The 22013-nt window shown below is 39.7% G+C and overlaps 1 protein-coding gene across 3 annotated transcripts; it reads left to right on the top strand.

The window, feature by feature from the left end:
* The first annotated feature begins 6167 nt into the window (after nt 1–6167).
* On the top strand, nt 6168–21214 carry plekha2 (pleckstrin homology domain containing A2). Of its 3 annotated transcripts, XM_015027647.1 has the most exons (13): nt 6168–6420; nt 10630–10744; nt 10865–11027; nt 11165–11221; nt 12695–12743; nt 12906–13003; nt 15348–15479; nt 16214–16303; nt 16395–16463; nt 16553–16623; nt 17121–17184; nt 19815–19892; nt 20574–21214. In XM_015027647.1, exons 3-13 carry the CDS (start codon nt 10887–10889, stop codon nt 21015–21017), a joined length of 1293 nt encoding a protein of 430 aa, XP_014883133.1. In that variant the 5' UTR covers nt 6168–6420; nt 10630–10744; nt 10865–10886; the 3' UTR covers nt 21018–21214. The 3 variants fall into 3 exon arrangements, with proteins under 3 accessions (XP_014883133.1, XP_014883134.1, XP_014883132.1); XM_015027648.1 differs by lacking the exon at nt 10630–10744 and having other exon boundaries at nt 10879–11027; XM_015027646.1 differs by lacking the exon at nt 10630–10744 and having other exon boundaries at nt 6169–6420.
* The last annotated feature ends 799 nt before the right edge of the window (nt 21215–22013 follow it).

The raw sequence follows: 22013 nt of genomic DNA, 5'->3' as shown, positions 1-22013 counted from the left end.
TAAAAATAATTTTTAATTCAATTTAACGATACTTTTATAATTATTTATATGACTACTTATAGTTAATTGTCATAATATATAATTTTAGTATTTCTTTAATTGTTTTAAACTGTTATAATGTATTCAGTTCTGCTCCTGGACAAAGGGCTTTTACAGGCATCATCCACCGACTACAATGTTTAAAATAAAAAAATATTCAGCAAACACAAGAAAAATATACATTGTTGTGCTCACATGACCCAGGTTAGTTTAGTCAGATATTTGAAAAAAATATATTTTGTGTATATTTTATTCAAATTTCATGCTTTATCCATAGGACCTGTTTTGTCCCTATTCTCAAGAATCACTGATATACTATTAGAAATATATATTGAGATATTTTATTAGTAGTTGGTTGACTGCCTCGCTACACATTAGTCACGTGTTGTGAGAACAGCACTTCTATTATTCTAGACTATAATCTAAACTACAAATGTGTTGCCCTGTTAAAGCTTGTCCTGTTAAATCCATTAGTGCAGGGTGCTGCCTGTGCAGCATAGATGGAGATTACAGGGATAAGATGCTTAATCCTTGAGACATCTTCCCAATGTTAAACCCTCTCCTTTTTCGCCACCATGGTCTCCGATGCCCAAACATCTCACTCATCCACTTCATCTCTGGACTCTAGAAGACAGTGTCTCATCATCCAGTTGCCATGAAGACTGTTTTGACTCTGCTCTGTCTTTTTTCTCTGGCCTGCCACAGTAAGTTTCTATAATTGATGCAGATTGTTTGTAGGAGACTAAAATATAAATCAGTAGGCAACTGGCAGATTATTTGCAGTCAGATAAAGTGTTAAGCCATCATTCATCTCTTAATTTTTTTCTAACAGGGACCCAGATGGCGTGTAATTATGTAAGGTGGCCAGTAGTTCTCCAGGCTTTATGAGGGTTTTTTAATGTTTTACTTTGAAATTTCAATTCTTTTTCACTCCTGTTCTGTCCGAACAAGATATCACGCACAGCAGTGTGCACTTTAAAAAAAAAGTGGACAAGTGGAGGACAATAAAGAAACTAATTTCAGGCCTAAAAATCTGTTAACATCAGATTTTCATTGTCTGAAAGTCATGTTAGTGGGAAATGAGAAGAATCAAAGTCCTGATACAAAACCAGCCACATGGTTCAATTGATCAATTATCAAGTTTTCAGTTAATTTCTGTTTGAAAATCATCCCATCGGTGCTGCGGTACAAGATTATATCCGTCAAACTGGCATATCCATGTATGTTTAATCATGTCTTCATTACAGACTGCAAGTGACAAAATGCCCAATTTCTTCCAATTTAAATTAAAATAGCATATTTGTTTAGTGTAAGTTACAGTACACAGCTGGATAACTCATTAAATTTATGACAGTGACTCATAAGACAAAAGTAAGGCTGAACAAACAAATAATAATAATAAAAAAACATTATTGTAATAACTAAAATGAAAATGAGTAAAAAAAAAAAAAGAGGGGGGTGGGACCCAATACTGGAAGAAAAACTTTGAAAGACCTTCTGAATAGTCTGGAGAAGTATTGATCCAGAACACTTCAAAATAAAAGTGCTGATCTTGGCCTATAAGGACGATTCAAGACTTTAATGAAGTTGCAGTCTTTCAGTGGTGTACTCTGCATCTACGCAGTTACGCCTTTATTTGTGTTTCAATACAGATTTAGCAGAGATTCATGAGAAATTCACAGTGCCTTGCAACATAATTGAAGGAAAATCATACAAGTTTTTTATTTTTGATGTGATTAGTGTGCATTGTTTCAACCCCCTTTACTCCCATAACCCTAAATAAAATCATGTGCAATGGATTGTGTTAAAAAGTCACTTAATTCGTGAACTGCTCTTACAATTGTGCAATTTAATATCAGTGTTAATTCCAGAAGATTTGTGAAGGCCCCAGGGGTTTGATGGAAAACATTAGTGAACTAAATGTGTCATATAGACAGAGGAACACAGCAGACAGATCAGTGAAAAGGTTTTGGAGAAGTTTTAAAGCAGGATTAGGCTAACAAGGCAGGAATAAGCTGAAATTGTTTCCTTTTTTTTATGTGTAGAGGAAAAGTAATGGTCTACGTCATCCACAGGGCGGTGGCCACATCAGGCTGGTGGGAATCATTTTAGTTTTAGTAAGTAGGGATAGGAAAGATGATCAGAGTTGATGGAGGAAAAGAACCAACCAAAATGCAGAGTAATGCTGCAGGAAAACCTGTTAAGACACAAGCCTGGAGCAGATGTTCATCTTTCAACAATAAACATAGCGCCAGAGAGACATTGAAATGGTTCAGATCAAAGCACAGTCATGTGTTAGAGAAGTTCAGGCAAAGTCCAGGCCATAATCTAATTCAGAATTTGTGGAAACACTTAAAAACGTGTTCCCAGATGCTCTCCATCCAGTCTGAGTGAGGTTGGGCTATTTTGAAATTAAGGACGGGCAAAAATTTCAGCTTCTGGATGTGTAAGGCTTGTGCAGCTGTAGTTGTTACAAAAAATGCAAATGCACACCACACTTTCACAATTTACCTTATTATAAAAGCAAAATTCAAACCGTGCATCCTTTCTCTTCCACTTTGCAATTACACGTCAGAGGATTTATGAATGCCTTTTGCAGGACATTTTAGTTCTACCTGACTTTAGTGTGTGTTGATGCAGACTGATGTTAACTCAAGGTGGCGCGTGTGTGTGGGAGTTGCACCTGCCTGTAAACATTCATGCTTAGTTTCAAGCCAGGTGTTCTCTCCTGTCCTTTCTGCGAAGGCCAAGCTCTGCAATGTTACACCTGCTCGACAACCAGCGAGGAAGGGTGCAACAAGGAGGGCTCCATCTCTTGTCCAGCTTATGCTGAGGCCTGCGCCACCATCACAGGCCCGAGTGAGTAAACACACTCCCAACACGTATGCGGCCATTTGGATCTGCCTCACTGGAGGTCGGGCCAACGCTGTTTCCAGTGAAATATCTGTCACAGTTGAACGTCTGAGGAAATCAGCAGCGCTTAAACAGCAGTCATACTGTTTCTATTGACAGTCGACGCTTTTGCTGAACCAATTCGCAGCTATAGTATTATATTTCTATGGTTTATGCCATTTTGTTCCCATGTAAAAATAGCATAAAACTTTTGCATGTTTGTGTACAAATGTGTAAGACAACCATAAAAGATGTCTCTATGTCCTACTACTGTTAGGATGGTGTTTGTTCGTTCAACGGTTTATTGCAGACCTCTGTGCATTTCTTGCTGATTGTTTTGTTTCTGCTGTTGGATTGTTGGGATCTGACTCACAGAGTCAGCGTCTGCGTCTCGATTTCTTTCAGACACCGTGATAAAGTCATGCACATACATGGACTTCTGTAAGAAAGCACAGAGCAGCACGAACTCAGGAGCCAAAATTGAGTGCTGCTTTGCTGATGACTGCAACGGGCCCCATCACAGACAGCAAGTCAACACCGCGGGAGCTCTGTCGACCAGCCCGCTCGCGTTGATCACCCCGCTGCTCCTGCTGCTGCACAATGCCTTCTGTCAGCTCTAAACTCCTCCACCTAGTTTGTTCCTTCCTCCTTCTCGTCTGTTTTGTTATAAATGTCATCCATCCGAGTTCAGCAAAGAGGATCTGAGGCACGGAGAGTTTCTGGTGGTTTGAAATTGGTGTGAAAACAAAAAGAATATCACCTTCATGCCTGCGGTGGTGCAGTGATGTTTAGGTACTACACATATATGCTGCAGTTTTCACTGCCACTGAAAACTTAAAACATTTTCCAATAGTTGCACAATGAGATGAGGTACTGCTACAAAGCAATACGTGAACCTGGGAGTGTTTATGATGCACAAATATGTGAAAAGTCAAGAACTCCTACTCACAGCTCTGGTGCAGACAGGGGGTGGCAGGTGTGGTTTCGGTGCGCGCGACAGCTTGCTTCACCACATAGAATCAAATTATTCCTCACTCTTGTTACCATGGCACTCTGATCATTTATTGTGCTTTGTAGTTTGAATAAAGACACAATCACACCTCAGTTTCTATAGTGTCTTTGATCCCGTTATGCTTTTAGAAAATTTGTTTTCCTGATGTGCAAAAAAAAAAAAAAAACATTGAGACTATTCTCATGAGGGTCTGTGGAAAGTTTAACACTTCCCCTTACAGAAATGACACTTGAATCTTCTACGCAGTTACTGCTGGATATGAAATCGGCAAGGTAGGTCTCTGTCCTCAGGAAGGTCATATGACACTTAACCACTTCCTCTTAACAAGGGAGAACATACATTTTTACTAAAAGAAAAATGACAGAAAGCAAAACCACTACCTGTGCAAAACAAATATTTAGCAATTAGGCTGATGAGAGACTTGGTGTGAGGAGAGTCTGCAGAATGTGTCAAAACCTAAATCTAAAGTCTTAAGAAGACAAGGAGCAGAGTGGTGAAACAAGGAAGTTAAGCTAATTTGTGGTTACCTTTGTTTGAAAGTGGAAAAAAAAAACAAACGGCAAAAATCTTGAAGACATTCAAAATTAAAAACCACAGAATGTAATTTGAAAGAAAAGATCTTTTCCAAACATCAGTGTCTTTACTTTGCAGATTGATACACACACACACACACATATATTTTATTTTTATTTATTTTTTGTTGAAACCCATGTTGTCTTCAGACAGAAACCCCAATAGCAGAATATTTCTCAATCATAAATGACTCAGACAAAAACTGAAAATTTAACATCCTGCCCTTCTTATTTTTGCTTTAGTTTATTTACTTATTTAATTTAAGATGACAGATGTCATTCAAACAATAAAAATCTCAAAAATCAAACTAAAATATATGGGCTATATATGTGTAAAATGGAGTAGGGAGAAGAAATATGTTTTGTAAAGTGCTTTGCAAAGAAGCAGAGTTGCACAGATGTTAACTTTTGCACATTTTGTTGCAAAAACCTCAACCCAAATGAAGTGCGGTGTGATGGACCAGCACAAGTACATAACTGTAAGTGAGAAGAAAGGGTTCAAAATTTAAAAATTGGAAAGGTATGACAGCATGTGTAATGTTTTCCTTTTAGTAATGACACCTCTAAATGGGTATAATGAGAATAAAAAAGATAAGTATAAGTATGTTAAAGAAAAAATCCAATATAGTCTAGATGAAGCAGATAAAAATCATAATTTTAACGACAGAGGTAGACTAAACAAACATAAACGTACCATAAAGTGATAGATGTGCTCCAAAGGATCCTCAGTGAGGATAAATTAGCCAACAGGAGGGTTCAACATGATTTAAGTTTGATTGCAAACAAATCTGGAGAGACAGCAACAAATTCATCTATCTCTATATCTAGAAAATTGCTAATGTTTTTTTGTTGTTGTTGCTTTCTTATGAATGTGAAACTCTTTGGTTAATCTCATTTTTTATAACGGCTGACAACGTCAACTCTATATTTAGCTCAATATGGTAATGAGTTTTGAACATACTGAATTGATTTTATCTGTCTGTCCCATTAATCACAGCCAGGGGGCGGGACTGAGACAGAGTTACTCAAGATCATTGGTCTGTATCTGACGTACTGTGGACTTTAACCAATCAGATGTTAGAATCCACTTTGAAAGGTTTAAATGATTTAACAGTAAATTATTAATTTTTGTTTCGGATGTTTTTTATTATCACAACATTTAATGTATGAATTTGACATTCATGTCTGATTTTAGTCAATTCTTCACAAGTTAATACATTAATTCACCTGTGACGTGTAATTTAATTAATTTTGACACCATAGTTTTGCACCTGCATGGAGAACAATAGCCATGTTTTCTCCGTGCTCCTGTTTGTCCAGGTGCATGCTTCCTTCGTTTGCAGCTCTTTCATACAAACCACCTGATTCAGCACTTTGACCTAGTTCTTGAAAAAAAAGACTAGATGACATATGGTGTGCAGAGAGAAAGAGCGCACACTTCTGATGCAGCGAAAGCCTTCTATTAATAAAAGATGTGTTTTACAAAAGGATTGCGTTGATAAAGGTGTAACATGAAACTGAATTTGAAGTTATAAGAAAGGCCTGTTAAACTCGGCTTTCTCTCCCTCGGGTAAAAAGTAAGCAGCAGCTGCAGGAGGAGGAGGAGGAGGTTGGGGCTGGAGCTCAGGGGACGCATAGATCACATCCGGGGCTGGTTTATTCTAATACCGAAACGTCCAACCCGGAAAAAAAAAAAAAAAAAGGCAAGTCTTCTGTAACCCGATCACACAAACAAATAGAGGATAGTGTGAGGGCGTCGTGCACGCCGGTTCATCTGTAAAAGTGTAGTCTGTAAAAGTTGTTTAAAAGTTCCTCTGAGGATGATTGTCGCCGCCGAGGCAGGCTCTGCGCTCTCCACTTGGTTTCGGGGCGCTGGCTGTGGCGCACTCTGACTCTCCACAGCGGGTAAGTCTGGAGACAGCGGCAGCAGGGCCACTTCATGGCTCTGGCCGTCGCTTTGTGTGCGTGCAGGAGCTGGGAGCTGCAGTAGGTGTGTCATTCCGTGGACTTGTTGGTGTCAGTGAGTCACTGCAGGTCATCTGAGCTGAACTAATGCTGTGCAAGTCAGGTGTTGTTGAGTAATTCAGACTGAGAACGGTTCAGTTATACATGCTCGAACTCAACTTCAGTGGGAAGTTGCGTTAAACTCCATCTGTTCAGTGAACAGACAACAAATGTGCAACATCTAGAAATTATTTCTAGCTCTCTGCTTAACAGAAATCTCATTTTACGGCACAAATCATCCACGTCAAATAGTCGTAGTTGTAGACAGACGCGGGGATGCACAGTTAGTTTTTTTTTTTTTTTTCTGGCCACGGACCATTTCAGTTCTAAAATATTGGGGGTTATTAGTTATGATGCATTTAATGAATGGGGGAAATATGGATTATTCGGTGTCTCATCAACCGACTTCCTCGGGGGAAATTGACCAATTCCGATCTGCTGCCGATGGATTGGTACATATCTGGTCTGAGACAAAGGAAACCCAAGTGCTGATGGTACGAGTAGTGCTCAGAGAAGTGAAGGGTTAAAAACTGAGTTGTCCGTTCTTCCCCCTGTTTAAGTGACGCGTGGGCTGGTACACGATTCTCACAGGATCTTACAGTTTCACAGTATTCACTCCAAATAGCTGTCCACAAAGTCTTCCTTACTTGTCTTAACCATTTTTTTTAAAACGACTCTCATTGATTAGACAAAAAGTTGATTACTGACCTGAGCTGGAGATGCACTGATCGGTTATTTGTTGGAGATTTGACCTTGACATGCATTACCATCAGTGAGTCTGCAGTTGTCTTTGGTGCTTTGCTGCATCTTCATATTTGATGTTGTAGGCTGCAGTTTCAGACAGCTGGATATTTTGCCCCTTTTCCAAGAAGTAACTGATGTTACTTCCCATTAAACATGCCGAACATTCTTCAAAGGGATTTGTTTATATTTAACATGACTGTCATTTGAATCACACTGTTTCACAAGCTTCAATGGAGGGACATAAATGACCCCAGAATTTTGTCAAAAAAACAATTTTTTATTGTTTTACCTACAGAAATGCTTTTGGTGACATTTAAAAGGTCTTCGCTTGCCAATTTGGATGAAACTGTTGGTTTGGACTTGAAAAGCCTTTGGGAATTTTGTTAACATGCCATATTCAGCATGGAAGACACAACAAATCTGCTGCAATTTAAAAGAACATAAATGGTAGTTTTTAATCCACAATAAAATTAAGGATTTACAAGAATGTCTTGACTTATGCATCATAGTTCATATCTGTAACTTTTATCTCATAACTAAAAAAATAATGCATCCAGTTATGGTGCATTTGTAAAGTTGTTAGTTTTGATCAATTTAATAAACTGGAATAGAAAATGAGTAAAAACTGCTGATTCAGATCTGCCCAATTGCTAAGATGAGAGGATATTTAAAAAAAATAAATAAATATATGACTAACAAGTGCCTCACAACTCAGCAGACTCAGCTAACAAGCTGGTTCATTAGTAGAGCTAGATGCTCTAGAAACCAGCCTGCAGTCTGTTGCTTCACAGAAATAACACTTGTAGTTCACCAGCTACAGTAGTTTTAAAACATTAGCCAAATAATAAATGGAGCTAGTGCTCCTTTAGTTTCTGCATGACTGTCTGTCATTTGCAACCAGAAATATTCACAAAGAGCTGAACTGATCTTTTATTCTAGCTATGAAGAAAAGTATGGTAGCTTTCTTCCAGCCAGCTGACCAGCAGTGCCGTGTTGGGGTAGCTCTGCTTTACTCTATGCTGCTGAAGAAAACTCTGGTATCTCCAGCACTTTCTGTGTCCTACTTTGAACTGGACTTTAAGCCAACATGGTGGAACATTTTATGGTTTTGAAACCGTAACCTTTTAAAACTTCGGTAACTTGTGGCCAGAAACCTGCCTGTGATTAGTGAAGATTATTCAATCCTCCCTTTTTCTGCTTTACTAGACCCCAAAACCTCAAGATGGAAATAAAACCATTACAAATCACTAACTTTCTAAATGCTCTTTGCTTTCTTAAATGCTCACTATCTGGTTTTGTGTATCAGACGGGTTGGTCTTGTGCACAAATGGTCATTGTTTGTAGAGGAATGTTTCACTCCATTCTTCTGTGTAAAGTATGTGTGATACCACAGCCCTTATCTAAACATAATATTTTTCCCCATAAGCTACTGTATATTTAGCTGCTGTCTTGCTTTTTTTTTTTTTTTTTTTTCACAAAAACGGGGCATTTAAAATATCATCCAAGTTTTATTTATTGGTTTGGTTTCTACCAAAGATGGAAAAACCTCCCCACAGTTTCTCCAAGCAATGATTAAACCAGATGTTTTCTGATGCCCAGAATAGCGTGTGCGCCCTGCACACAGTTGTGTGGATGTGTGTCTCAGTGGTGGCATCCGTGTGACCCGTGCACCTCCACCTTCATGTTTCCATCACAGCCTGTGCTTCTGCTAATGCCTTCTGTATCTTTGACCTATTTCAGTGGCAAACATGCACGATTGACGCATGCGATGCCGAGACTGGTTTCAAAATGAGGCATTTTTCTTAAGCATTGGTTTAAAAATAACTCTGCAGGAGTTCCACCCAGCAGGTGTGACTTGTGTGCCTGATGGCATTTCTTGCTCTGGTTCTTGTGGGAACCATTTCATTGAAAAGTTGATGCATTTTTAGCCCGAAGAAGCAAAACGGTGTCATTAGACTATTAGCAACAGGAGGGATAGAGACTATAGTTTATCACTCACAGGCAATGGCTAGTTAGCCATTATGATTTTGTGCTTTTTGCTTATCTTAAAAAGCTTTAATGGATTCAAACATCTACAGCCTGGCCTTTGCTTTTCTCCACAATTGTACTCAATTCTTATCTCCCTTCAGTTCTCAGTCTGGGTTCTCTCCCATTGAGCTCGATTTCATCAGTAAATTTTCTACCAGGCCAATCAGCAAACGGAAGGAGAAGTTATGAATGAACACCTTGTTTTTCTGCGTTGTTTCAGACTTGTAGTCTGCCTGTAGTTTTATAGTTTTAGCAATGGCAGCGGAGGAACTGAACAAAGTCGTTCAGTCCGTGTTGGCCACGAATCCAAATACTGAATTAACATCAACGACCATCACATTCAGCTCAGTCCTTGTTCATTTATTGTACCGTTTGTCATACATTGCAAATTATTTCTTATCTTGATAAAAGTTTAGATGTATTGTTGTCTTGATAAATTTAAATTATTGATGTTAAAAATAAAACTGTCTGAAATGTTATTTTTACTGTTTCTTTCACTGTTTGCTTCATGAGAGCATCAATCAGTAACTTCAAAAATATAATTAAATTTGAAAGTATAATTAATAAAGTATAATTAAATGCATTTTCATGACTAACGTTACAGTTTGGAAGTATAAATGACACCTGGAGTATGAATGTTTTTACGAACAGTATAATTGCATTTGGGGCGCTATGAATGCTGGGCCATGGAGTCCCAGTCGTACATTTTTATCATCATTTTTTATCAATATCTCAATAGCACTACAAAATACTGCAATAAAACTCAAAATCCATATTGCCCACCATTGCTTCTCTCTTCGCAGTTGGAGATGGTTGTTTGCACTGCAGGCAATTCCTGGTTAGCTTCATAGCAATGAACTGGTGCGTTATGTAAGTTATGGCTAAATGTTAGCGATTGAGTTAAAATGTAAAACTCAATTGGTGTTCACCCCTCCAGGAAGCAATCATCTCTCTCAACAGCCGCAGGTCCAGTCTGTACGAAGCAAAGCTTAGAACAAGGGACTGGTTTCTGCCAGGCTGAAATATCTAGAAAAAAAACATGAAAACCGTTTGTCCTGCACATAGTTTTGTGCTTAATTCTGGTTTAGCTTGCAGTGAGGTCAATAAATGAAATAAAATACTGCTTGGTACTTCCAGAAACAAGCAGAATAAATATGACAAGAATAACTGGGTTTCTGAGAAGAATTAGTCCTGATTATTTTTAGGAATCTGCCAGCAGCTCTGTATTTTACATGCTCTTCTTCATTTTGAATAAACAGCCCTCTTCAGTCCACACTTCTTTGACTTGATCTCCTCTCTTTTCTCTTCCCTGTCCTGTGGAAATGTGCCTGTGTGCAGATCTGGAGAGTAGTGTGTAATTTTCGGCTGTGGTGGAGGGCCTCAGCTCAGCCTCGGGCTTTCAGCTTTTGCAGCTCAGCCTCAATCACGTCACATGAAAAACTGCTGAGTGCGAGTGGGTCGCTCTCTTCCTGTGTGTGTTCGCGTGCGTGCGTGTGTGTGTGTGTGTGTGTGTGTCTGAACTCTTAACTCAGAGATGATTTACCCTCCACATCTGTCTGCCTCTGTGTCTCAGTGATTATGTGATAGTGGCAGCGATGCCGTATCTGGACCGCTTGAACCGTGTGTGCGGCTTCCTGGACATCGAGGAGAAGGAGAACAGCTGCCGCTTCCAGAGGCGATATTTCATCCTCGACACGCAGGGGAATGTCCTGCAATGGTACATGGACAATCCACAGGTGCTCACACACACGCACACAACACACCACCAAACTGGAAGCACGTTTGCACAAGCAGCAGGAGGAAATGAAAAATGATCAATATAAGGCCGTGGGACCTTGGACTCTGAGCTAATGACTGCTCTGTTTGTATGCAGAACCTGGCCAGCGGAGCCAGCTTTGTTGGCAGCCTGAGATTAACCTACATCTCTAAGGTAAAGCGTGCACCCCCGTTTGTTTTCAGACACTTTTGGACTACAGACAGGAATTTACGTAATGCCCATGTAGGCTACATTCAACTATATTACTCTACTTTAATCAAACAGTCCTATAGGATTTATAGGATTATACATAATATATTAAACATTTATCTGAAGCATTTCCTCCTCTTTGAACAATCAATAATGCAAAAGTCATTGTTTCTTACTTGTTTTGTTTTGGCACCATCATTTAAAGTTTGATCCCATCCTGCATTCAGTTGAGTAATAAAGCATCGTTGATTTTCATACTATTTTAGCTAGTAAGCCAACAATGGATCTCAGACTAGTTCGATGTGGAAATAAGTGGCTTCTTCTCAACCTGATGTGTTCAACCAGACAGTCGGGTATCTGATACAGCAGTAAACTTTGCACGGCTTTGCAGTATTCAGGTGGAGCCTGTCAGCTGCTCAGACCTACCAACCTGCAGCAATGACATGTGAACACATGCAGGTGTCATGCAGTTTGTGTTTGTAGCACCGAATCCACCCTCTATTTTTAGAAACTGCATCCCAGCGACAATTTTTCGAACTAGACCCAGCTGTAAGTTATCTAAAAACACTTAATACATCAGCTTCTGTCCTCCTGGTCTTGACCTTTTTGATGTCTGAAGACCTCTCACTTTTGATTTGGAGCAGAGCGACATGCTTGGAAAAACTTTCATCCGAGTTGAAGAAAAAACCAAAAGGAAATCATTGCAGGAACTTCACATAAATTTAAATGAGCATAGCAAAGCGTGCAATGCAAATGGTGCATCTGAAAAATGTTTATTTGGCTTCTTTTTGTCTCCTGCATGTTCTTTTCTTCTTCTGTGGTATTGCCTGCTTGAGAGCTGGTAGACTCCAGGTAGGAGTCGTCACATGGGCCTGATCAGCCAATCGGAGGCGAACTTCTGGAAATATGTGTCCCACTAGACAGCCAACAACAAAAATATAACCAGCCATTTGTTTTCTATTTCACTCTTAAGACTGATAAGTTAAACAACCTTTGATATATTCTGAATTATCAAACTAAGATCTTTCAAATATAAAAACTGCCTGCGGGAAGATATTCAGAATGCTATAGATATGAGAAAAGAGGTTGTTGTGGTTGAATCTGTTATCCATCAAGAGTATTCTTAAGCCTTAACGCAGTTCTTGTGAGTCAAAGGTCAGGTCTGTAGTGTTTGTTCTCACTACACCCACGAATAATGTGGAAATTCACTCAAGGATTCTGAGATACTCAAGAAGAATTCAGGGTTATCTGCTGCTCCAGTGTGCAGTCACATGCAGCAGCGATGTGAAGTTTTCCAGATGTTAGTTTGCTTGCGCAGATAATGACATCTGGCTTCCCTGACATCAAAGAATCCTCTCTTCTCTTCTTCTCTCTTTTCTCTTCTCCTTTCTTCTCTTCTCTCTTCTTTTTTTCTTTTCTCGTCTTTTCTTTTCTCAGGTGAGTGAAGCCACCGCAAAGCAAAAGCCGAAGACCGAATTCTGCTTCGGTGAGTTCTGCCTCGGAAGTCGTGAAGCGATGACTCGTGCATGTGCGGCGTTACACAACTGCGTTCATTTTTGTTGCTCATGATAAAATCCCCCGGTCGCTGTGGATTTCATGGAACTCTCCTCTCTGTTGTGTTTTTCATTTTACGTTTTTATTTTGGCAGTCATCAATGCAGTTTCACGGCGGTACTTCCTTCAAGCCAATGATGCAGTCGACATGAGGGACTGGGTGGATGCTCTCAACAAGGCCAGCAAGATCACCGTAAGAGCAACGCGTACACGTGCCGGCACACATCACCCCCCCCCCAATTATATGTCGGTTTGTATAATGACGTATTGATGGAGGGCAGCTCCAAAACCAGTTTGGCCCCATCAGTTTTGCGGATGCCAGCACATCGGCCACAGATGCCCTCTGTTACACTGACTGAATGGGGAAATTGTGAATGCGTGACAGCAGCAGAGATAACACTCAGACGTCAATGTGGTGGAGGTGTTAACATCTAGTTTGCACGTTTGCATAATATTTGTGTATTCAGCTGGAAGGGGGGAGGCTTTTGTGACCAGCGTCGTCCAGATGTCTGATGGTGGCAGCAGCAGGTGCCAGAGAGGCGAGCGTTGCTGTGGCGCGCTCACCTGCTCGCCGAGACAGGAAGCAACATCGCTTGCTCTCTCTTTCACTTCCCCGCCGCCGGGGGAGAGGAGGGGCGGCGTGTGCGCTGCTTCTTTGCTGCCGCTTTCTTTCTGAGCCGTCTTGGCCTCAATGAAAAAGTCGTGCGAGGCAGAAGGGACGGGATGTTAGCGCAGCCCTAAAAAGGAAATGACTTGTGAAAATAATGCAGTGGTTAATGTTTGACACATTAAATCATCATCATTCATATTCTTATCTTTGTTCTCTGCGGTAGATGAGTGTATATTTTTGCAGACTTGAACGATTATCCAGATCCTGTGTGACGTCAAAATTAAGACAGTTGACGGAGTAGGGAAGAAAAACTGCTTATGTGACTTTCATTTCAGTGTTTGCTGGTTCTTGTAAAGCTCCAAGTAAGTTTTGACAACAAGATATGCCTCTTGCAGATCTGTTAGACAATACAAACCTTTTCTTCCTAAAGTTGGCAGCATTTTGCATTATGTAACATCTGCTCTTTCAATGGGTCCTAACTAAAGCTGTTGAATAAAATACATTAGATCAGAAAATGCATTCCTGCTGCATGATCTGCATGTTGTGATTGAAATAGAAATATCTGCTGTGTCATTTTGTTCATATCACAACCATACATTTTCAGTGTTTTTATTGCTTCATCTATCCACCACTTTTCCATCCAATCAGCTGAGGAAAAGCATGTCCACACAATGATGCTGCCACTACCATGTTTCACTGTGGGAATGTGCAGTACTAGTTATCTGACACGCATACAACTTTGCATGTTGGTTAAAAAAACTCTTATTTTGATCTTATCTGACACAAGCAACTTCTACCACCTTTGTTGTTTTGTCATCATGACTTGTGGTGAACGGCAGTGCAAAAGGGTCTTTTGACGACTTGCTGTCAGTGACTGCTGTTTTTATGCATTCTTAAAGTCGTCCTAGTAGTAGATTTCTGCAGTTCCTGCAGAGCTACTATGGGCCTCATGGCTGCTTCTGTAATTAATGCCTTCCTTTACCTGCTTGTCATGTTGTGTGGATGACCATGCCTTGCTAAATTTGTAGTTTTTCCACACTCTTTCTATTCGGAGATGGTAAATTTATTTTATATTTTTATTTATAACCCAACTCTCAGCTGGTTTCCTTGGTCTTCATGATGTCGTTTGTTCACCTATGTCCTCTGATGCCTTCACAGAACAGCCGGATCAATACTGAGATGAATTTATACGCAGGTTGTTGTTGTTGTTGTTTTTTTTTTAACAAGCACAGGATTTTATTTGGGAGACTAGAGTAAAGGGGAATAACTACGAAGGTTCCAGACTTTTCCAGTTTATTTGTAGAAAATAAACCCAGCTCTTGCGTACCATTTTGTGTTGGTTTATAGCGTACTTTCTTTAACAGTTCTAATGGGACTAAAGCGTATAGTTTTCTCATCACTCTTCTTTTATCCCAGTTGACTTTTCACCACTTTTCTGCTAGGTCAGGTAAATTTGAGGAGACTGTTTACTCTTGATTTGACCACTGGGCGTACACTCAGGTTCCCATTGTTTAGTTACAGTGTTGGCATGCTCACTCTCACATTGCAAAAATCTTGCTAAAAATAATATAGTTTATATTAAATTGTCCCTTTGTGAGGGACTTCTAACTCTGGATGTTTATAAGCTTTTATGCTCCAGAAAGAAGGAAATGTTCTTTGAATTAAGAAATTGCAGCTCCAAAAATTAACTTGCGTATTGCTTAGTACAATAAATATGACCTTTTTTAAAAATGATGAATCTGCTTCTGTTTCTGTCTTTTAATTTCTGTCCTTTAGGAGTAGAAAAAAACAAAACTATTTAAGGCTGGAAGCTATGGCCAGTTTCTTGCGTATATTTTCTGTTTTACATTTCACATCTGCCTTTTAACATACATTTTCTAATAAATGTTGACGTCTGAATTGTTTGCACTGTCCTACGTTTCGGCAGGTTCCTAAATCCTGCCCTGCGCCTCCCAAATCTGATGCTAGCGCCGTGATCAGCGACTCACAGGTGGGGAGGAAACAGCAGGCCTATAAGACGGAGATCATTGGAGGCGTGGTGGTCCACACGCCAATCCAGGTAAGACTGAGATCTGAGCTGTAATCACTAAAAAAAAAAAAAAAAAGGGAGCGATACAGACTATAAACTGAAGTTTGAATTTAGTCAAACCAATGTAAGATTTACATTGAAAACTACAGTTATGTATTATATTGAATCACAGTCTAATATTGTGAGTTAATTATAAGTGAGATCATCATTCAGCAATAGTATTTAAAGAGCATGGTTTCTTAAAATCAAGCATGATTAAAGTTAATTTAGCTTAACCAAGAATTTGCTTTCTGGCAGGAAACTAGACGGGTATCTGTCAAAAAAGTAAAAACTCTTTTGGGGAAAAAAATAGATCTTGTTTTTTTATTTATATTTAATGACACGTCAAAAGATAAGGATCTGCTTTTTGCATATTTCCGCTGACATTTTTGCAATTTATCTTTGTTGATGAATCCTTTGTCTTTGACGTTGGACGGCCTCAATAGACGTCACCCTAAACTTTAGCTCCTTTCACAGATTCTCAGTCAGATTTCAAGGTTGGATTTTGGTTTGGGTCATTTTTAAAATATTAATATCTCTTCCAGTAGGGAGAGACTTGTTAATCAAATTTAAACCTGAATAAATAATTATTTGACTTAGCTGTAAATATGTTTATATGCAAAAAAAAAGAGATAAAATCAGAAACTCGTCGTGATTGAAGAATTTATCTGTCGGCGACTACCACAATGACGCTGATAAGAGGTCACTCTGATGAAATCTTTCAGAATGAAACCGAAGAGACGGAGGGGAAGGAGAAGAAGGGAAACAGGCCTGGTGTGCTGAGATGTGGTTTCTGTGTCAAACAAGGAAATGTGGTGAGCGCTCTGCCTTATTGCCAACCATATTCTCTTCAGCAAAAACTTAAAATAAGTGGGGGAAAAAAGCGGATGTATGGTGCATTTGCAGAGGAAGAGCTGGAAGAGGCGTTTTTTCACCCTGGATGACAACGCAGTCAGCTACTACAAGTCTGACACGGTGACGAGCCAACGTGATTTTCATTTATTTTTTGATTTCCTGTTGACGCTCTCGGCGTGACTGTGGTTTGTGTTCTGCTCACGTCCCAGGACAAAGAGCCTCTCCGCGGTATTCCACTCAGAGACATTCAGAAGGTCCACGAATGTCTCGTCAAGTCGGGGTGAGTCGTGAAACAATCGGTCTGATTCAGTCAGATTGTGCTTTCTGCCAATCTGTTTATCTGCGGATATAAACAAACATAATTACGTTTTCATCTTGTGAAAGTTTCAGTGTATACGATTGTTTTTTTTATCCCCCCTCCCCAAAACTTTGTTTTGGATGAGACTTGCCTGAAGCACAGCAGATCAAGAATTATTCCAGTTTTCATCCAAACGCTGCAAAGAAATGCTGCTTCCTCGTCACGATTTGATTATTACAACTCACTTTTCATTACATAACCTTTACAGACAACTTTGTTACCCTTTAACTCATCATCTTTACTACGACTGTGTCTCAGTTTAAATTATTGTTCGTCTATGATAGTAGCTGATCTGGTTTTTGTTCATGGTAAATATTATTTTTCAGGTAAACTTAAACTGTTAAATGTTTGAGATAAAACAGTTTTCTCCATGATCTGTAAAAGTATAATTTACTTAATCCGTTTCTCTTTTCCACCAGGGACCTTTTGTTAAGAGACAATCTATTTGAGATCATCACCCACTCCCGAACTTTCTACATCCAGGTAAAAACAAAAGAAGAAGAAGAAAGAAATAGTATAGTGCCTTCCAAAAGTTTTGCACTTTTTCACATTTTGTCAAATCACAGCCACAAACCTCAATGCATGTTGGGATTTTACTTGGTAGACCAACACAAAGTAGTGCATAATTGTTAAGTGGAAGAAAAATTATACCTTTTTTCATGTTTTTATACAGACTTCATGGAGACATGAAAGTAGCTAAATATAATGTAGTGAGTGGAGAAAAGACTTCAGATTGCGACAGAGCTTCACCTTCCAGCAGGACCGTGACCTTCGTCATCCCTCCAGACCTTCAATTGAACATCCTCCGCATGTTTATGTTAGAGCGGCCCAGTCAAAGCCCAGACCTAAATCCAATCACAGACCAGTGGCAACATTTCAAAGCTGATGATCTGGATTCAGTCTAAATAACAATCTGTGTGGATTTAAGTGACTCTGTGTAAACAATTTAGAGGGGTAAGACAGAAAAATGTGGTTCTGTCACGTAAAATCCTGATTAAATACTTTAAAGGTTGTGGTTGTAACAACGCAAAATCAAGGGGTGCAAATATTTTGCAAGCCACCGTTTATAAAGCCAATGATTCTGTTGTAAGGTCCTCTTCAGAATCCCAGGTGTTTCTGTGTTGATGTTTTGAAATGTTTGTCTTGAAATGCTCTGCTGCCGATGTGTGGCCCAGGCTCCTTTTTTTGGCTTCTTCTGCAGTTTGTTTTTGAGAATCGGACGCAGCCATGTGTTACCATAACAGCAATAATATCCTGTTCCTCCCCCTGGGAGAGCAGCTGACTGAGGCGTCAGCGCCGGATCAGATGGGAAGTGGAGGGAGAGAATGAGACAGGCGAGCGCTGTTTGTGATTAGAGAGAGAGAGAGAAAAGGAAGTGTGAAAAAAGACTTGTGATCTCAGATAAACAAAAACAAATGAAATGGAAATCAATGGCACAGCCTAAAGACATGATGGGGAAAACGTGAAGGTGAATTCGGTTTTTGCTAAACTTTTATTCTGATAAATGCGACGCGCTGTGGGTGGAACAAATCGTGAATTTGCTCGTGAAACAGTTTTAAAAAGTTTGTCCTTGTATTGTTAAAAAAAAATAACATTTAAGGCTACTGTTACAAATTTTATTGCAAAGTTGTTTTTTTATATCAGCCAACTAAAGCATTTGTTTTACAGTAAAGAGATCTGTTTTTATTAACTAATTAATACATTAGGTGATTAACTGGTTTATTATAAGTATTTGAAATACTTGAAACTATGAGGCAAAACAAGATTGAAAATTAGTTTTTTTTATTTATTTAGGTTACCATATTTGTTTCTGTTTTGTACATTTATATTGTATTTAAGTTTTTATTTGATGAGTATTTGGAAAAATGTTTAAATGCGTCTCTAAGGTTAATATAAATATATTACCTCACCTTGATGTTGCACTGTATCATGGAAAGAGTTTCAGTCCAACCTGGCATTTGTGATCTTAAAATTTAGTGCATGTATGTATGTATGTCATATATGACATACATGACATACATGACATATGTATGTATGTCATGCATCGGTTTCTGCATGAAACCCCTAAACTACGAAGAGTCAAAAGCGTCAACACGTGCGTCCATATGAGCATGTTGGACTAAAGCTCTTTAGAAAATCAGTCTCTGTTTCTCTGTCCAGCTTTAATGTGTGTCTGTTTATAAATCAAGTTGGCAAATTAGTTCACAGTCTCTTACAAATGATGAATGTTTCTGAAGTGAAGAGCTCCTTCTTTCCGTAGCTCTTTTCGGTTTCTTCAGAGGAGATATTAGCCTGCAGGTTGCATCAGCTGCACTTTTTGTCTCACCTGCAGTATCACTGCACATTTACATGATTTATGTTTTGGTTCTCAAGAACCAACTGAACCTCCTCCAGCACAAAGAGCATATCTTTGCATTTTTGCACTTTTTAAATGTTCTGAAATAGACGATTGTTGTACCAAATCAGCATTTTTCGCTTCTTTTTTCCCTTAAGTTTAGTTTCTGCTTTGCTCTGTGTTCTGCCATGTTGACTGAGAGATTGACTTTGGACTTGTATGTTGCTATAAAGCCAAATCCATTCTCCTCCCCACCCCCTATTTATAAATATTATAATTTTAGAACCAAACTGCATTAGAAATCTATATTGAAAAACCTCGACAGGAGGATATGAAAGATAAAAGATGATGACAATGAAAGATGACTTGCTCCAGGGCACATACCCCTCAGCTTGCACATGTAGTGACCCAGTCAATGTATAAAATGTAAAAAGTGTAAAATAGCAAAATTTCTTTGAGTTTACAGAATATACCTTCTTTTTTTTTTACTCCTGCAGCAAATCGCTATGAAAACTGCAATTTGTGTGTTCTAATCTGATAAAACGTAAATCTTTATATCTCATCAGGATCAAAAAGCTGTTTGTTAAACTGTTAATTAAAAATTGCCTTCCCATCATATTAATTAAACTTTAAGAAGAAGAAGAAGCATAACAAGAGTCTGACCATTTTTAAAAGATGTGTCAAACATAACTTAGGTTGGTTGTTATACAGGTGATGGTCGTGTATGAACATAATTTCTGACATTCTGCTCCGTGTTTATCTTCTGGTGTTTTTACAGACAGACACCCCAGAGGAGATGCATGGTTGGATCAGGGATATCGACATGAAAATTCGGGAATTCAGAGGACATCCACGGGTAACTCAGTCTTCTTTCACCCATACATGTATCTGCATCTTCAGCCAGAGACACCCTCTGTCTTTAGAAATCAGGTCAAAAGTCATATATAATCTTCAGGGGGAACACAGAGGTGGCAGTATTATGCCATGGGAATTAATTTCATCTGCAGGAACAGAGATCATCAGAGTTCATAGAAAAGGAGATGCACCTGGAAAAAAAAATCATACTGGAGGAAGGGGCTGAGGCTCATCTTAAAGCAGCAACAACATCATAAACAAACTGCAATGTAATAATTTAGACCAAAGCATAGCAATGTGTTAAAATGGCCCAGTCAAAGTTCAGACCTAAAACTAACACAGGATTAGCTTCAAGATTTAAAAATTGCTTTTCGATCCAATCAGTCTTAACACTCTTTCTAAAAATTTATTTTGCATCCAGATGACAGAAGTTGTTCTATTTTACAGAGAAAAATGGGGAAAATGTTTAAACAATAAATTTTTTGCATTCAAAAGTGTGTCACATTTATAGGATATAAATGAGTCACAATTATCAAAATTCTAAACTACATGGAATGTGGATGTAACATTACAAAATGTGAAAAGTCAAGGGGTATGAATACGTTTGTGCGTCACCATGGAGAGTGAAGCTTTTTAGTCTTGAATTGTGATCGTCGTCTGCTGTGCTGTCTTGTAATTGCAGGGACATCAGTTTAAGCGAATGTCGTCTCTCCATCAAAAGCACAATCCCAGCGGTGCCTCTCGTCACCAGAGTAACGAGGCGCGGCCCCAGCTGGTCAAGTCCTGCTCTGTGGCTCCAGGCTGGCAGCCCTGGACCCCCGTTCCTCCGGGCGAGCCGTCCATCATGGACATGGAGGACGAAGACAGCCCGTTCAGTCCTGTCCCCACTCTGCCTTCTCTCTCCTCCTCGTCCACTTCCTCGTCCACCTCGTCCTCTTCCAACTCCCTGTCCACCCCAACCCCGTGCCCCAGTGCGTCCCAGGTGCCGTCGACCAGCGGGCTGGGGATGCTCACGGCGTCGGCAGACGCTGCTAGCGGCCGGCGACGGCACCGCTCGCAGCCTCAGCCTCACTCCTCCTTCCCCTTCAGCCTGGATGACGACGGCATCCGCACAACAGACGTGTAACGCTGAGCGGTCTGTGCAGACTCTGGTGTGGACTAACATGTTGGTACCTTCTTTAAGTGATGAATGTGACTGATAATGGTAGTATTCCCTGCTAATGAAGAGACAATGCGTCTACGGCAGCGGTGCCCAAAGTCGGTCCTGGAGGGCCGGCATCCTGCATGTTTCAGGTCTCTCCCTGGTTTAACGCACCTGGATCCAATGATGGCTCATTAGAAGGCCTAAGAAGAACATTGACATGCTGAGAAGGTTGTTTCTACCACCAGGGAGAGAACTAAAACGTGCAGGATGCCGGCCCTCGAGGACCCACTTTGGGGACCCCTGGACTATGGCATGAGATGGGGGTCCACCTGCTGGTGATGTTACTGCTTTGCAGACGAAGGATGCACCCAGCTGGAAGGAGGAGAGGAACTGTTTCTATTGGTCCAAGGACTGTGAAAAGGAGTGATGGAGTATTTTAGTGCAACTTCCTCTGAAAACTTGAATAATCTTGTTAGTTTTCTTTTTGTTAAACTTAAAAAATGGCGGCACATGCTTTCAGACTCCTGCACTTGGCCTCATATTTGAATCCCTGACACCAAGACTGTGCTTTTGCAAGACGGTTATTAAACAAAATGTTTAAAGGAATTTTAACACTTTTAAAAATTAGGGTTTTTTTTACATTCAGACATCTCAAGAATATACTATTAGCTTCTTTTCACACTTTGTTTCACCCACGTCAGCAGTGTTTTCAAGTCATTCATTCCTGAAACACATTCTCATAAAGAAACAAGTACATCATCTGCATATAGTTACATTTTACTCGTTTGTATTTTTAACAGCTTTCATATATTTGCTCTGTTTCTTTTTTTTTTTTTTAATTTCTGCTTAAAGATCAACTGTCGGTTAACTGTGAGTCCATTTGAAGGTTGAAGCTCGGTACCATGAGAATGCTGCAGTGTTACAGTGGTACTTGTTGTAAAACATCCTGCTGGTATCAAACCACCGCTCATGATTGCG

The sequence above is a fragment of the Poecilia latipinna genome, unplaced genomic scaffold (assembly GCF_001443285.1).
Source record: "Poecilia latipinna isolate Pla-1442-1.1 unplaced genomic scaffold, P_latipinna-1.0 Scaffold104, whole genome shotgun sequence".
Taxonomy (NCBI): domain Eukaryota; kingdom Metazoa; phylum Chordata; class Actinopteri; order Cyprinodontiformes; family Poeciliidae; genus Poecilia; species Poecilia latipinna.
This window is presented reverse-complemented; position numbering and strand designations above follow the sequence as displayed.

Coding starts and splice junctions, on each gene's coding strand:
- plekha2 (XM_015027648.1), top strand. CDS start 10,887: ATGCCGTATCTGGACCGCTTGAACCGTGTGTGCGGCTTCCTGGACATC. Junction 15,480..16,213: donor TGGTCCACACGCCAATCCAG/GTAAGACTGAGA, acceptor GAAATCTTTCAG/AATGAAACCGAAGAGACGGA. Junction 17,185..19,814: donor CCCGAACTTTCTACATCCAG/GTAAAAACAAAA, acceptor GTGTTTTTACAG/ACAGACACCCCAGAGGAGAT.